Source organism: Sinohyriopsis cumingii, chromosome 13, assembly GCF_028554795.1.
Source record: "Sinohyriopsis cumingii isolate HCF-2022 chromosome 13, ASM2855479v2, whole genome shotgun sequence".
Lineage (NCBI taxonomy): Eukaryota > Metazoa > Mollusca > Bivalvia > Unionida > Unionidae > Sinohyriopsis > Sinohyriopsis cumingii.
The window spans coordinates 49,285,919-49,301,524 of record NC_142973.1 but is presented as its reverse complement, the minus strand read 5'-3'; the positions used below and the strand labels follow the sequence as shown (position 1 = coordinate 49,301,524).

Sequence of the window (15,606 nt, the reverse complement as noted above, 5' to 3'; positions counted from 1 at the left end):
TGGAATTTATTTTGTAATGTTAATGTGATCAGGAATATCACTGAAAAAGAAAACCTAATGTGAATATGACAGTCCATTCAGTAGTAGTGATAAGATGAATTTCAAGATGGCTGTATCTGATATCACCACTTTTATTTAGGCCCAACTTGTAGTGAAAACACTTTGTCAATATGAAGAAGAACCTAATAACAAGATTTTCAAGAGAGCTGCCAATGGCAGCCATTGTGAATGTCAGAGTGGTACCATTTTCATTTAAGACCAACTAGACATGTCTTCTGGTGAGAATCCTATGTTGATAATGCCATCCATTAAAGAGGATTAGTGATAAAAAGATTTTCAAGACAGCCATTGTAATGGTCAAATTAAAGTTCAGATGGGGACCACTTTCTTTGGGACCAAGCAGACATCAAAAGAAGGATTCTTGTGAAAACTACATGTCAGCATGATTTTCTGTTTCAGAGGAACATCAATAAGATTGCAAGACTGGCTGCCATGGCAGCAACGATGGACATCAGATCAGCACAATTTTTATTTAAGACCAACTAAACATTGTAAGAAACCTTCTTAAAATCATGAATCGTAACATAAAATCTGGGATCCAGAGATGGGCACTTTTTTCTGGTATACAGGTGTAGGTGAAAAATACAAAATACTCTGAAGGATTTAACTTTATACCACATCATTGGAATTCTCTGCTTGTTTTCAATAATAAAACAGTTGCATGCATTGCCAAACAAAGAATAATGGATCAGTTCGTTCAGACTATGAATTATCAATTTAGTGAAAATGCAAAATGTTACTTTAAGAGATATTTTCAGCGGGACTCTCGATCACAATATTTCTTGAGCATGTCTTTTTCAGATGATTTAAACATTTTATTTGTCAATTCGGTACCACCAGTTATTGCATTTTAGTAGAAAAGGATTAGGGTAGGAAAGCAAATAGATTGATGTAACTTGAATGCTACAGATGATAAGTTTCATTTGTACAATGTGCTGAATATGTTGCACTTGGAGAATAGCATATTTTAAACAAATCAAGAAATTGACATCCTGTGTTTATAAATTAACTCCTTTTTTAAGAGACTTATACATTTGAACTTTTGTGCAATTTGAGTCTTTAAATGACCAATTATCAAAAGATTCACTCTAGGGTTCTGAATAATATATATTTATACTATTTGTGTCATAAATTCTTTAACCTAAAATATCTTGAACTTCAAAGAATTGTATGAATTTATAATGTTCATTGTATGTGCTTTTATCATCAACATTCCTTGCATTATGATTTTCCTATTATAGCATTAATATTTAAAGTAGCACTCCAAATTATTTTTTTTTCTTGTATGGTCTCATGCCTATAAGGTTGTGCATTCGGCAGTAAAGAATTTAATTAAACTGCACTTTTTTTTAAACGATGTCTTTTAGCTACAACCCCATGTTCATATGATCATTCATCCAGAAGCAGTAACAAGTTTTTCAAGATGGCTGGTGTGATGGCCATATTGGATGTCCAAGTAGCACAAATTCATTCAAGATGGCTGGTGTGATGGCCATATTGGATGTCCAATCAGCACAAATTCATTCAAGATGGCTGGTGTGATGGCCATATTGGATGTCCAATCAGCACCAATTCATTTAAAATCAAACTCACATAATAAATAGTCGTCTGGTGAAAACCCATGTTAATATGTCCATCCATTCTGGGGGGTCAGAAATTATAACATTTTCAAGATGGCCACTGCGATGGCCATATTTCATGTCTATGTGGCAACATTTTCACTTAAGACCAAGAAGTCATCTTAAATCTTTTACTGAAAACAAGATTTCCAAGATGGCCATTGTGGCAGCCATAATACATGTATATGGAACATCATTTTCATTTACACTAACTAGACTAGAATGTGTTTGCAAAGTTTTGTGGCAATACTTTTAGTAGTCTAGGAGTAGCATTAACAAACTTGTACTAATGGACAGATGGACAACAAATAACAGACAATGGGTCATCCGATAAGCTCTTCCAGTCTGTGACAAGTACAGCTAAAAGTTACTAAAGTATAGTATGACAACACTAAAATTGAAGCAACGGCTCAACAAATATCTGGTTACAATGTCAATTCTCTGTTAAAAAATTATGTTAAGAGCCATTTGAATTTCGGCATCTCTGGTAATGGTATATAACATGAACAACAATTATATCTGTCATTTAAATGTTGAAAATGGATAAAAAATATTGTTTTTCTGGGATTTACAAGAGTTACTATTGTTCCTTTTTTCCTCTGCAACTTCCTCTGAGCACCACTGTCCTAGCACACATAAAAATGCACAAGAATCATAGTTCCCTAGTCATTTACTATATAAAGAGATCTAAGGGTCATGGTTCATACATCCTCAAAGAACTTTTGTCATAGGATATTGCATATATTACTTGTTGTACAAATAAGTACAAAAGTAGCAGAATAAATTGCCCATGTCAAGTGTCATTTGATCCAGCAGATGATGTATTCCCTCCAAAAATTCAAGTTTTGCACAGAATTCAAGTTCAGTCTTTTCAAGGATAAAACAAACTTCTTCAAAATCCAGGGAGTTTTCAAGATGACCCAAGGACTTTTAAAAGTTCTACTAAACCATGAGAGTGAAAGTGTTCATTTGGCAAACTTTATAATAAAAAATTAAAAATGCATTACACTGTCCAATTTCTCATTTTGAAAAGTGAATGAGTATTTTCAAGGAATAACTAACATTATGAATTCAAAGTCATACAATGTTCAAAACTGCATGCAAATTTTGGTTGATCATTTAATTTAATATGAACTAAAATAACAAAAGAAGCAATGAATCTGACATGTTTCTTCTAGGCATTTTCTTTTCAACAGATCAAACCAGTACACAATTCAAGCGATTAGGAAAATCACATTAAATAAGTCTGAAATAAGTTTGAAATGTTAAAGATTGAGACAGGTATGTCATACCATATTTCAGACATGAAAAAATACTGGTTTCTTGCTGATGTATATTTCCCATTAGGTATAACAAAAGGTCTACCTATTCAAATATGTTTATAAATGATCTGTATTAGATACCTGTACAATGGCTTCTGCCGACATTAAAAGCATTAAAAATGTACCTACCCGTAACAAATTATTACTAAGAATTAGCACTTCTAATTTCTCTAAATTCTGGATATCATCTGGAATTTTGGTGAGTTGATTTGTACCCAGGTTTAGCTCCACCATATTGGTCCAGGTACCAACATCTGCAAGAGAGTTAACAATTGGAGAATTCTTATTCCTGTGATGCCTGGATAGCACAGGAGTAAAATCCTTGCTGTGAACATTATACATTTCATTTTCCTACAACATAATGAAATGGGATCTACGATGACACCAACCTAATAAAAGGAATTGTATTATAATGAAAGGCTCTACAGAGTGGAACTGCTGTAAGTATATTTTCTGGGTACAATGCTCATTAAAATTAACCCAATCACATTTTGTGAAGAAGTAGATTCAAACAGCAAAAGTTAAGTGTAATATAACAAGATCACAGCTTGCAGGAAAGATAGCACAAGTATAAAGAAAAAGATGTGAAATTTCCAACCGTTTAAATGATTCTGCATCCCAGTATTTTCAGACTGTTTTATCAGGCTCTGACAAATATAACCCCAGACTCTGCGGCTACCAGGATACCGGGTCTGGGCCACCATATGTTCCAATTCGGTTAGTCTAGTGAGCTGCTATGTATCATGACTGGTTCTACATTATTTTCAAGTTATAACTATATGTCACAAAAGAGAACTAGAGCTATCTATTTGAAAGCAGATCAGCATCATTTGAATTAATTTGAAAAGGCTAGTATGCCATGATGTTTTATGTCAATGGATCAAATTCTTTTGAATGGTTTTTGAGAAGATGATTTAAGTTTTCGCTATTTTCAATAACTGCACCTATATCTGACTGCAGATTGACATCATTTGTACAAAAAATGAAAGCCCTCAATGCCTGGAAAAATCATTAAGCATTTTTCTCTTTTTTGTAATGGTGGACAAATAAATCTGGTGGTGGATCACCATCACTTGTATAAATCTGAAAAGTCTTCTTGCCAGGAAGCTTAATATCATGACATGCTAGAAAGTGGTTTTAGAGAAAAATTTATTTCAATATTTTTTTTCTCTCCATTTTTAGAAATGGCAGCCATATTTGACTGCTGATTGGCATCATTGGCATGAAAATTGGAGCCCTCTATGCCATGATGTTTCTAGTAAACTTTGATTAAATTTTGGTTAGCAGTTTTGGAGATGTCACTTTTAGGTTTTTCTATGGGTGATAACTGTGATTGGTAAAGTAACAAGTATCATCGTAACTGCTATAAATACACAGATAGCATGCAGCCCCATAACTACTACAAATACATCGCTCACAGGTAGCTCTATCACTACTAACAAATGTAACATGTAGCCCCATCACAACTACAATACAGAGGTGACTGGTAACCACCTCGCTACTACAAAACAGGTAACAGTTAGATGCATCAATAACACAATACAGTGGTAACTGCATATACTTTACCTAGTGGTAGGGATGTTAGCTGGTTGTCTTTCATGTTCAATTTTGAGAGGCACTTGGCCTGGGAAAATATGCCATATGGGATCTTATTGATCTGATTATGTTCCATGTTGATGGACTGAAAAACAAACCAGACTGTAATAAGTGATTAAATATCATGCAGAAAACAAAATTCAAATACAATCATCTTGATGATGAGGGTATCTTATCACAATTTACAACATACAGTTGTTAAAATGGTAAGTTTACCTTCATATAAACACATATTCCTACTTCCAACTGCACAAGTCAGAGCGGGTCTGTGTAGGCTAAGATGTACTACAGATATATCTGTACAGTCACAAGTTAAACACAAACAATGAACCCATGTTAGTAAAGCCTAAAATGTGGGTCATGATGACCTGACCTTCTTTGGTTGTAAGGGTGTAGTACTATAAAGTTTCATAATCTGAACATAAACAGAACCCAATAAATGAATTTTAAGCACAAAGTTTCAGCAACAAAAGTTATCGATGAATGATAATTAGGTCACAGAGATATCATTTTGCAATAAATTTAGTACCTGTCAAGATACATCCCCTTAAGAAGGTTCATGATTCTAGGACTGTTAGTAAGTGTTGACTATACCAAAAATTCACGTTGTCATGAGCAAAACAAAATCTTTACCAAAGCCAGTAAAATATGCAATACAGATCACCACCAACTTCTTTTTGTTATAAAAGTGTGGTACTAACAGAGTTGTATATCTTCACCAAATTTCATGATTCAAGCATCAACAGTGCATGTGAAATGAATAACACAAAATGTATTGCAAGTCAGTCAAGCATAAACAATGTACCATAATGACCTACTTCTTCAAAGTGCAAGTAGTACTCATCATGATGGTGACAGTCTTTTATGGCAGATTAGCATCAGTTATAAAATGTAATAGGTTTACATGCCAGGATGCTTTCTATCGGGTTTTGTTGTTGTTGTTGTTGTTGTTGTTGTTGTGGGGTTTAACGCCATTTTTCAGCATATGATAGGCTATGCATTGCAGCCAGTATTAATGGTGGAGGAAGAACCCAGGAAAACCCTGGGAAGAACCACCGACCCATGAGAAGCTACTGGCAAGCTTTCTCACATACCCACTTTGGCCGAATCCTTGACTCTAACCCAAGCAGACAGAGACGAGATGGCAGTGATTTGTAACGGAGAGCGCTTTAGATCATTCGGCCACTCTGGGCCCCCTATTGGGTTTTGTCACAATTTATTTTAATCTTTTGTGAAAATTATATTTAAAAGATATTTTCCTTCTTTAGTAAAAGTGGACATTTTTGATGGCAGATTAGCATCATTTGTACGAATCTGAAGGTGTTCATTCCCGGGTGCATTCTATCAAGTTTGGTCAAGTTTCTTTATTAAAGTTTCTGGAAAAGAAGTCATTGTAAGGTTTTTCAAGTGTTTATAATGGTAGCACAACCTGGTGGTTAATTAACATTATTTGCACAAACTGGAAATGTCTCCCTGCCTGGATGCTTGCCGTTAAATTCAATCAAACACTGTTGGGTGGTTTTTTGAGAGTAAGTCATTTAAAAGGATTTCACTATTTTTAGTAACAGTGGCCATATTTGATTGCAGATCAGCATAATTTGTACAAATTTGAAATGCTCTTCATGCAAGGAAGCTCTGTGCAAAATTTGGCATAAATGGGTCCAATGCATTTTTTAAAGTTTTAAATAGCAATTGTTGATGCAACTAGAAGCACATTTAATTAAGGACCATACCATAAACTTGCCTGACCAGTCAAAAGTCCAGTAAGCTCAACTGTATATGAAACTGGAAGAAACTGTATATGAAACTGGACGATAATTTTTCTGAAGCTCCCTAAATTTGATATTTTTAATATTTTCAAGGTCATTAATAAACAACAGTGCAATGTCAAGTAAATAAAAAAATAAAACAAATACACATTTCACAATGTGATCTTACCTCTACTGAACAGAACTGTGAGGGACCTCCTGTTGGATATGACTGGAATTTATTTCTGGATAAAGTTATACTTTTCAAGTTTGTTAAACTAGATAAAAGTCCTTCCTGAAAAATAAGAATCATCAGGCAATATAGTAGGATAAAACAGGTTTTCATTAGTCTGTTGAGGCACAACAAATATAATTGAAAGTTAGTCGAACAGCTCTTACAAATAAAGCAAGAAATGGTTGAGAGACTAATTAATCTGAAACAATGAAGCAATGAAAGTAAGCCTGTTTTGTAAGTTGTTTAATAGTAAATAAAAAATATAAATAATCTCAACTGAGATAAAAGAAAATATTTCAGCTCAAAAGAAATTAACAACCTACCTGAATGAAAATGAAGGCAGGATGCTTTATGCCATATTTGGACAAGTTCTGTTTTGTGAGTTATGAGAAAGAGTTGTTTTAAGGGTTTTTTCCCCCTACTTTTAGTAATGCTGGCCATATCTTATGCAAGGATACATTGTGTTAAATTTGGTCAAATTCTATTCAGTATCTTTTAAAAAGAATTAATTTAAAGGTCTGTATATTGTTAAAAGATCTGACATATTTCATGATGGATGGGCATTTTTGAAGACTGTATTGAATGTGATTTCTTTCTATCACACTGGAATAAATGCTGTTTGCCCACTGTTGAGAAGACGACAAAAATAGCAACTGTGGACAGATAATGCACAAATATTGTCAGGCAATACCATATCTTAATATGACCATATCATTATGGCTAATGGCTATTCCATTTAAACATACCACTACCCCACGGAGGGCAAAATAAAAAACTTCCCTGCATGGTCATCAATAAACAATAATCACTTCTGTGCCATGTCATATCAAAAGAAAAAATGCTTCTATCGGTGGTGCCTATTTTATTTTAACCCTTTACTTCATGCAAGCACCTTTGGGTACCTCCACTCCATTCGTACGAAAGCGCCTTTTGATGCCTGCTGTAAAAATCAGCCATTTTAAGCAGGTTTTTGTAGTGCCACCTTCGAGGGAAAACCCCTATTAGATACTACATTCATTTCTGCAAATGACCATTACATCAGATCACATGGTCACTGTTTCTGGTCGAAATCTGCTATTTAAAGCAACTGGGGCGTATTCTCCACTCTCCAAAATGGAGGTCGCGGATTTCGTTCAATACTTGCGAAGTTTTCACGATTAGAATCACAACTATGAAAGCTTCAATAACTTAGGTAAAGGCACTGATATTGATGTAAGCAGCAATTAGTTTTTATAAATTATCAAATTCAGATGACTTAGTGATGTAGACGCGGACAAAAAACTTGTAAATTTCGAGTATGAGAAATGACAGCTACGGTTGGTCACACAGCTTCATGGACTTGATGGTGAACAAGTTCTCTCAAGATTTTAAAGCACATACAAAATTCTTCCGCAAAAAATAATTACACAGCTATAACAACCGGACTTTACTCTTTAATTTTTCCACATATAATAGATGTATACCAAAAGATAAAATGGTTAAAATTGCTGTTAAATGTAACATACACTACATTGCTTAACAGTTAACAGGCAGGCCTATGAGTATGAAGTCGAATAGGTAACAGGTGTTCTATTTATAGCACACTGCACTGGGTAACATTGCTACATGTGTATCAAAGGCCTAAAAAGCCATATACTCTATGAGGTAAAGGGTTAATAATATCTTTCTGTCATGCCACTGTTGTTTGTTTTCTCTTCTGTCCCCCCTCTTTTTAACAAAAAATAACGTCATTCCAAATTACTCATCGTAATTCGCGGAATTTCAGGAAAAAGACAAAATAAATCAGCAATTTCCAATGAATTTTAACAGAAATACGAAAACAATTGAACACGGATCCCCGGAGGTTTTCGGATGTAGCCATATATGGTATGGATGCTGGAGCCGAATATTTAGAACAGGACTAAAAATGGCAACAGAAAGACAATACAACATGTGGTCTGTCGAAGATGAGGGGATTTGGCTGACTTTGATTGGCCTGGAGTCAGCTGTGCCTAATTTTAGAGGTGAGAACTTGACCACAGACAGATACAAGGTTGAGACATTCTTCAGCCTCATAATTAGGTTTGAAAATCGTACATTTGAAACGCTGTAAACTTTATAAAAAAAAGTCCCCTTCTCTTAGCTTCCATTTGATTGGTTAGAACTATTTTTTTTAACAAGCACGTGCCTAAAAAAAAAAAACATGACCTTGAAATAAACCAGATTACGCACTTTCTCACGCGACTTCATGTGTCCTTTAAAGCTAAACTGCGCATAGCATAATACATTTTGTACTGATGTTTTAGCTCAGGCATTCGACTTTGTATGCATACTAAAACTTTGAAGTACTATTTATTATACATTTATGGAATGCCAGGCCATTTTCCCATGATACAGCTCGACATGGCCATGATCACGCCCACTTAATATGCAAATGCAACACACAGAATGGAATGCTGTCTTCTCATTGGCTGACCAAAAATGAGATATTGAACCTAGGCATAAACTGATTTTAAGATGACTATAATGGGGACAGTATTCCATTTTTTGAGTTGCACTAGCATATTAAATGAGCACAATCATGGTCATGTTGAGCGATAGTGTGGGAAAATGGTCTGGCATTCCATAAATTTGTAAATACTACGCAAAGTTTTGGTAGGCATATAAAGTCGAATGCTTGAGCAAAACATTGGTACCAAATTTATTACACTATGTGCAGTTTAGCTTAAAATATCAGCACATTCTTCAATAGGTAGTGTGAGAAGGCAGTAAAGTGTCCTCCCTTGTAGTATTTTAAACTGCATGCATGACTGATAATTAAAATGTAAGCAACTATGCACGCCCCTGTGATTCTCTGTTGAATGTAAGCAATTCGGTCATACCAATCGTAACTACTTGAAAATCTTTGTATCAGCTATGGAAAATTGGCAAAGTGATCCGAATGGTTGCATTACATGACTTGTGGAAGTGTGTCCAGAAATTACTGAGTTTTTAAATTGTATCTGTAAATCCACAGGCTTCAGTATTGGTCCTGGACACTCCTCCAACTCCAACCACCTGATATTTTGTATGTACATATATATATATATATACATATTCAAACATATTTGTAAGAAAAAAGAAAATTGAGATACTGATATATGTGCAAGGTTGTTTTCTTGTCAGGCATTATTGGTGTGTCTTAATTTTTCAACTATTAGGCCTGTCAGATTTCAACAATTTTCAGCCATACTGGGCTTGTTTGATCCACAGATGCATTTAGTTTAAGAAACCAAAAACAATTCCATGGAACAGTTTTCATGTGGCAAAAAGAAATATCTTGAAAGCAGTCTTTTTTCGTTGTTTTTCACAAGGTCAACATATTTTATAAAAAAGAAAAAATAACAAGAGTTTCACAGTGACGTCTAAATAATTCCCAAATTTACAATAACTAATAATTTGACATCTAAACTTTAACTGAAAGGAACATTTAATTTTGACACCATTTACTGTCAGAATTTCAAGATATTGTCATTTTTGAGGAACTATTTCAAAACTCTCACTTTTCTATGTAAGATGGAAATGGACTGGTTCCCAGCATGTTGTTCTTATCTTATTACGCAATGGGTTTACCATTGGTTGGCCAAATACAGTTTGGTACTCTCCATAAATAATTCACTGTTACTTGAATCTGCTTTGAGTTGTATGATAAAAGACCAATTCCGGCCAGTTAATGTAAAAGTAAAGTCACAAGTTTTGAAATATTTCCTCTAAAATAATGATGTTTCTGCAATCTCACTGATTTGAAGACAGCAAGTGGTATCTAAATGTTTCACATGAGTTAAAGTTTAGATTTGAAATGATAAATTATTGAAATTTGGACAAATTATTCATAAATCACAGTGAAAATAATGGTTTTTATAAGTCAATCTCATGAAAAACTACCATATTTCAAAATATTACTCTTTGTTATGGGAAAACTGTTTTGTGGAATTGGTTTTGGTTTTTAAACTTGATGAATCTGCGGATCCAATGAGTTCTGTGTGGTTGAAAATTGCAGAAATTTTACAGGTGTAATAGTTGACAAATCCATACAAGATACAACAATAATGCCTGGGAAAGACAACAACCTTATATATATATATATATATATATATATATATATATATATATATATATATATATATATATATATATAAAGTATGGTAATGTTTAATGTTTTTGTTTTTTAATGTTTGTTTGAATAAATACATATGTAAAAGCTTGAAATGGGTTGGCAGAGTATCCATTGATACTGTGTAAAAGGTGTGATACAAGACATGTTTCATCTTTATATAAGACAATTAAAGCTGCATGTTCACAGTCTGTTGGGGAACATTTTCCATGTTTACTGAAAATAAAAGTAATTCAGGCATCTTGTGGTTTTAATATTTCTTTAATCCCTTCATATAAAATACATATTACCTTGTCTAACTTGAAAATAATTTTTGAAACTTGCATATTATTTAGGTGCTTATAAACAGATTGATTGTAAACCATGTAAATATTGGGGTTTTAATCCAAATAAACTGTCAAGACAATGTTTCATCCTTAAATCTGAAAACCACAAATACCCGGTTGATCAAAACTGAACAACCCATTTTATTATTACTATTCACGAAATGTTTTATATTTATCACATTATCTTTAATTATAAATATTAATTAGATCCACTGCATTTAATTAGATCTATTACATTTTATTTCTGACTATTAAGTTTAATAATTCTATTCAAGTTACCAATAATAAAAATGAATATATAATTCACTTCTATAAAAAATAATTTGTATGCACGTTCACGAATTTCCAAAATTTGCTTCTGTGCATGGACATGGGTGTCCAAAATTCACTTCTATGACTAGTGGTGGTATGGAAAAAATCACTTCTATGGGTGGTCACCCCTTTTTGAATGTGCCTCCCCCCATGTTTAAATGGAATAGCCCTAAGAGTTAATGAGACTGTTGATGACGAAGACAATGTTACTGTAATGTTACTGTAAAAACACAAAAATAAAAAATAAACCAATATGTCTCACATTTTCACAAACATGTGCTAAATAAAAAACATCACAAATATTGCATAATGTACTTACTAATTGTATATTTACTTACAGGTAATTGAGATATGTTGTTGCCCTCAACATTGAATTCATCCATCATAACACAATTTGCTAGAGAGGCTGGAACACTTGCTAACCTATTGTACCTGTAAATGAAAATTTAGTACAAATATTTATAAGAAATCTGACAGACATAAGTAAGATATTTATGGGAATGCTGAACTTAGCTGAATGAGATTAATTAGTCAATTCTAAATTGATTTAAATCAGATTTTCTAAAAGAGAGGTAGTGATGTAAAGGGCCAAGCTCTGTAACAGTAATGTATGGACAACTAATGCTTCAAAAATGCTAACTGGCTGGCTTTTAATGGCACATAAACAGATGTATTCCGTCAAATCTGTTCATAGTTTTGACAAGTTGTTCAAAGAAACTTTTTATATTTGGACAAATTTAACTGAGCACCAAATCAGATTAAAGTGCCCTGTCCAGAAAAACACCAAGCATCCAATATGGACTAATCTGGGTAGGATTCAAATCAGCATGCTAACACAGCCAACACAGCTGCTGACTCATGGTTCAATAAGAATAAAGAAAAATAAGAAGGAAAACTACCATACAACTGAAAAGGTTGCTTCCTTGCTCTGGATAATTCAGGATCATTAGTGATTTCCCATACTCAGAGCATAAATATCTTAAGAGTTCAAAATTTACAGCAATATCACACTGCCTTCATCAGCGACTAATGTTGATTACATGACCTATTATGGTCACATGATACAAAGGCAAGAAAAAAATGGCAAGCTACCATTCTTGGCCACGTGTATTGATGTAAATGATGATGGATCAACCAAAGTCACTGTGTATAGAAAACCAACCAGACCTGCCAACACTGAAAAAGTCAAAATCAGGAAGATCACAATTAAAAATCATGAGTCAGGGTAAAAAAATCAGGAGGTACAAGAGTAAGGTGTTTATATTATGATAAAGATGTCTATTTTTGTTATTTCATTCCCTTGTATGATGCAGATTTGCATTTCTGCAAAAGTGCATCATTTATTTGTCATTGGGTGCCAAATTTGCTAACAAGAATAGCTTCCAGGTTTGATGCTGACAGGCTGGCTCTTTGGCTAGTTTTGTTTTTTCTGACCATTGAGAATGCTCTCTCAGCATTGCTGTTGCTATGCAGTATTGAAAGTATTGACAGTATTACTCTCCCAAGGGTTGGAAACAACAATTTGCCAGATCCATCCTTTTTCCTCCTGAGAGCAACCCAATGATGATCTGCTCTTTCTACATTCAGAATGCTCTTTCCACATTCAATTCTGCATCAAAATTGTAGATTTGGTAAAGCTGAAACTCTATGCAGATCATCAGTGCCGATTCCTTCCATTTGGCTAGAGAAAAAGGCCAGGTCGTTAAATGAGACTGTTGTTATTGTTGTTTGTCTGTCATAGGGCTGGAGGGGCTGGTTCTGTTCTGTGCATGCACAGGTGGCTGATGAAGCCAATCCTTGCACGAAATGTTTGTTTGCATAAGGGACAAGGGATGAGTGGAACATCTCCTGGAGGGTTGATGGCATGTGCTTTTCTGGCTTGCTTTTTCAGCTCTTCAGCTGCTGTCCTGCTAGATTCGCACAACTTGGAGCATTTATACATGGAGGAATGCCAAGAGACTCGATCTCTTGCTGTTTCTCCCAGGAATCAGGGTTTATGCTGAATGCTTTCAATGCAGCTTTCAGATTGTCTTTGAAGCATTTCTTCTGACCTCTGTGGGATCGCTGTCCTTGCTGTAGCTCACCACAGAAGAGTTGCTTAGTCAGCTGGTGGTCTGGCATGCGTACATCTCCCGCCCAGCATAGCTGGGACTGCATCACGATGGTATGGATGCTGGGAAGACCTGCTTGGGTGAGTACATCAGTGTCTGGAACCTTGTCCTGCCACCTGATGTTGAGGATTTTCCTGAGACCTGTGGTATAAAAGTGGTTCAGCTTCGTGGCAGTGTTGGTACATCATCCATGTTTCGCATCCTTAAAGTAGTGACGGAAGCACAACTGCCCTGTAGACATTTAGTTTGGTCTGGATGCTGATGCCTCTTCTATTCCAGATGTTGGCATACAGTCTGCCAAAATTTGTGCTGGCTCTGGCAATGCAGAGGTTCACCTCATCATCAATAGTGACACTCTGTGGCAGTGTGCTGCCAAGGTAGATGAAGCGGTTCACGACGTTGAGTTTTTGGCCGTTGACTGTGATGTTGGGCTCAACATAGGGTTTTCAAGGGGCCAGCTGATGCAGTACTTCAGTCTTCTCGGTACTGATGGTGAGAATGAAGCTTGTGCAGGAGCTGGAGAACTTGTCAATGCCACATTGCAGGTCGGCTTCTGAGCCAGCTTTGAGGGCGCAGTCATCAGCAAATATGAATTCCCTGATGGTGTCTGTCATAACCGTGGTTTTCGCTTGAAGCCTCCTGGGATTAAACAGTTTTCCATCTGTATGGTACCTGATGCAAACTCCAACATCTCCATCTCTGAAAGGATTAGCCAGCATGACAGAAAACAATAGACTGAACAGTGTCGGTGCCAGAACACAACCCTGCTTGATGCCATTGGTTACTAGGAATGGCTCAAATGTCTCTCCATTGTCCTGGACTCATGCCTGCATGCTGTTGTGGAAATGCTGCACTATGGATATAAATTTTTCAGGCATCCATATTTGGCCATTACCTTCCACAAGCCTTATCTGCTGACAGCATCAAAGGCCTTTGTCAAGTCGACATAGATGGAAAAAAGGTCAGCGTTTTGTTCTTGACATTTCTCTTGTAGCTGCCTCACAGCAAACACTATGTCGATGGTCCCACATTATTTCCAGAATCCACAATGGCTTTCTGTCAGAAGTCCCTGGTCAAGGTGCATTGTGAGGCGGTTCAGTAGGATTCTGGCGAGTCTCTTTCCTGTGACAGAGCAAGGACATACACTGGTGGTTGTCGCAGACCTGGCAGTTTCCTTTGCACTTATACAGGTGGATTATGGAAGCATCTTTGAATTCCTGGGGGATCGTATCTTGCTGCCACATCAGTAAAAGCAGCTGGTGGAGCCTTTCTACCAGGGCTGTGCCCCCTTCCTTGAAGACTTCAGCTGGGATGGAGTCTGAACCAGGGCTTTGCCGCTGGAGAGCAGACGTATCGCTTTCTGTGTCTCAAGCAAGGTTGGAGGGTCATCCAATTCTTTGTTGATGGGTAATTGGGGGAGACGACTGATGGCTTCATCAGTGATGAAGGGCGATTCAGGATGCTGTCATAATCATCAGCCCATTGTTGAAGAATCTTCTCTTTGTCAGTAATTAGTGTGTTCCTATCTGCGCTGAGAAGGGGGGTATGATCCAGAGGATGTAGTTCCATACACTTCTTTCAGGGCGTTGCATAAGTTCTTCACGTCATGCCTGTCTGCATAGCACTGGATCTCATCAGCTTTGTTGCTCAGCCATGTGTCTCGCATCTGACAGAGTCTGCTTACAGTTCTGTGTATATTATTGTACATATCTTTCCTGGAGGTGGACTTGGGGTTGTTGAGGTAGATTTGATGGGAGGTGATGCTTCTCATCCATCAACTATTTGATCTCATCTCAGTTCTCATCAAACCCCCCGTCTTGGTGCTTTCTGGTTGAGGGTCCTAGGATTTCTGAGGCTGTACTGTAGACCAGCTCTCTGAATGCTGCCCCGTCTCCACATGCTGATTGTCCAGAGGTGTGGATTTCCGACGTTCTTCCAGGGCATTCATGAGAGACTGTTTGGTACTGGTATGATTCAGCTTGGCGATGTTTAATCATTTAGAAGCCTTCTTTCCCTGCAGGCATCTTTTGGGCTGAATGTGGATGTTGAGCTTGGTGATGATGAGGCGGTGGTCTGTGAGACAATCTCTTTGTATTGGCGGATGAAAACCAGAAATCAAGCCGGATATGGTAAAGTACTAAGAAA

At 36.1% G+C, this 15,606-nt stretch overlaps 1 protein-coding gene across 1 annotated transcript in view; it reads right to left on the bottom strand.

Moving 5' to 3' along the window:
* Positions 1 to 15,606, bottom strand: part of LOC149785518 (uncharacterized) — a 73,246-nt gene that overhangs the window by 34,755 nt on the left and 22,885 nt on the right. The window contains exons 10-13 of the mRNA XM_089979321.1: positions 11,689 to 11,782; positions 6,536 to 6,640; positions 4,568 to 4,682; positions 3,131 to 3,255 (exon numbers count right to left, since the gene is read on the bottom strand). Of these exons, the coding sequence (XP_089835447.1) occupies positions 3,131 to 3,255; positions 4,568 to 4,682; positions 6,536 to 6,640; positions 11,689 to 11,782 (439 nt within the window). The remainder of the gene's footprint in view (positions 1 to 3,130; positions 3,256 to 4,567; positions 4,683 to 6,535; positions 6,641 to 11,688; positions 11,783 to 15,606) is intronic.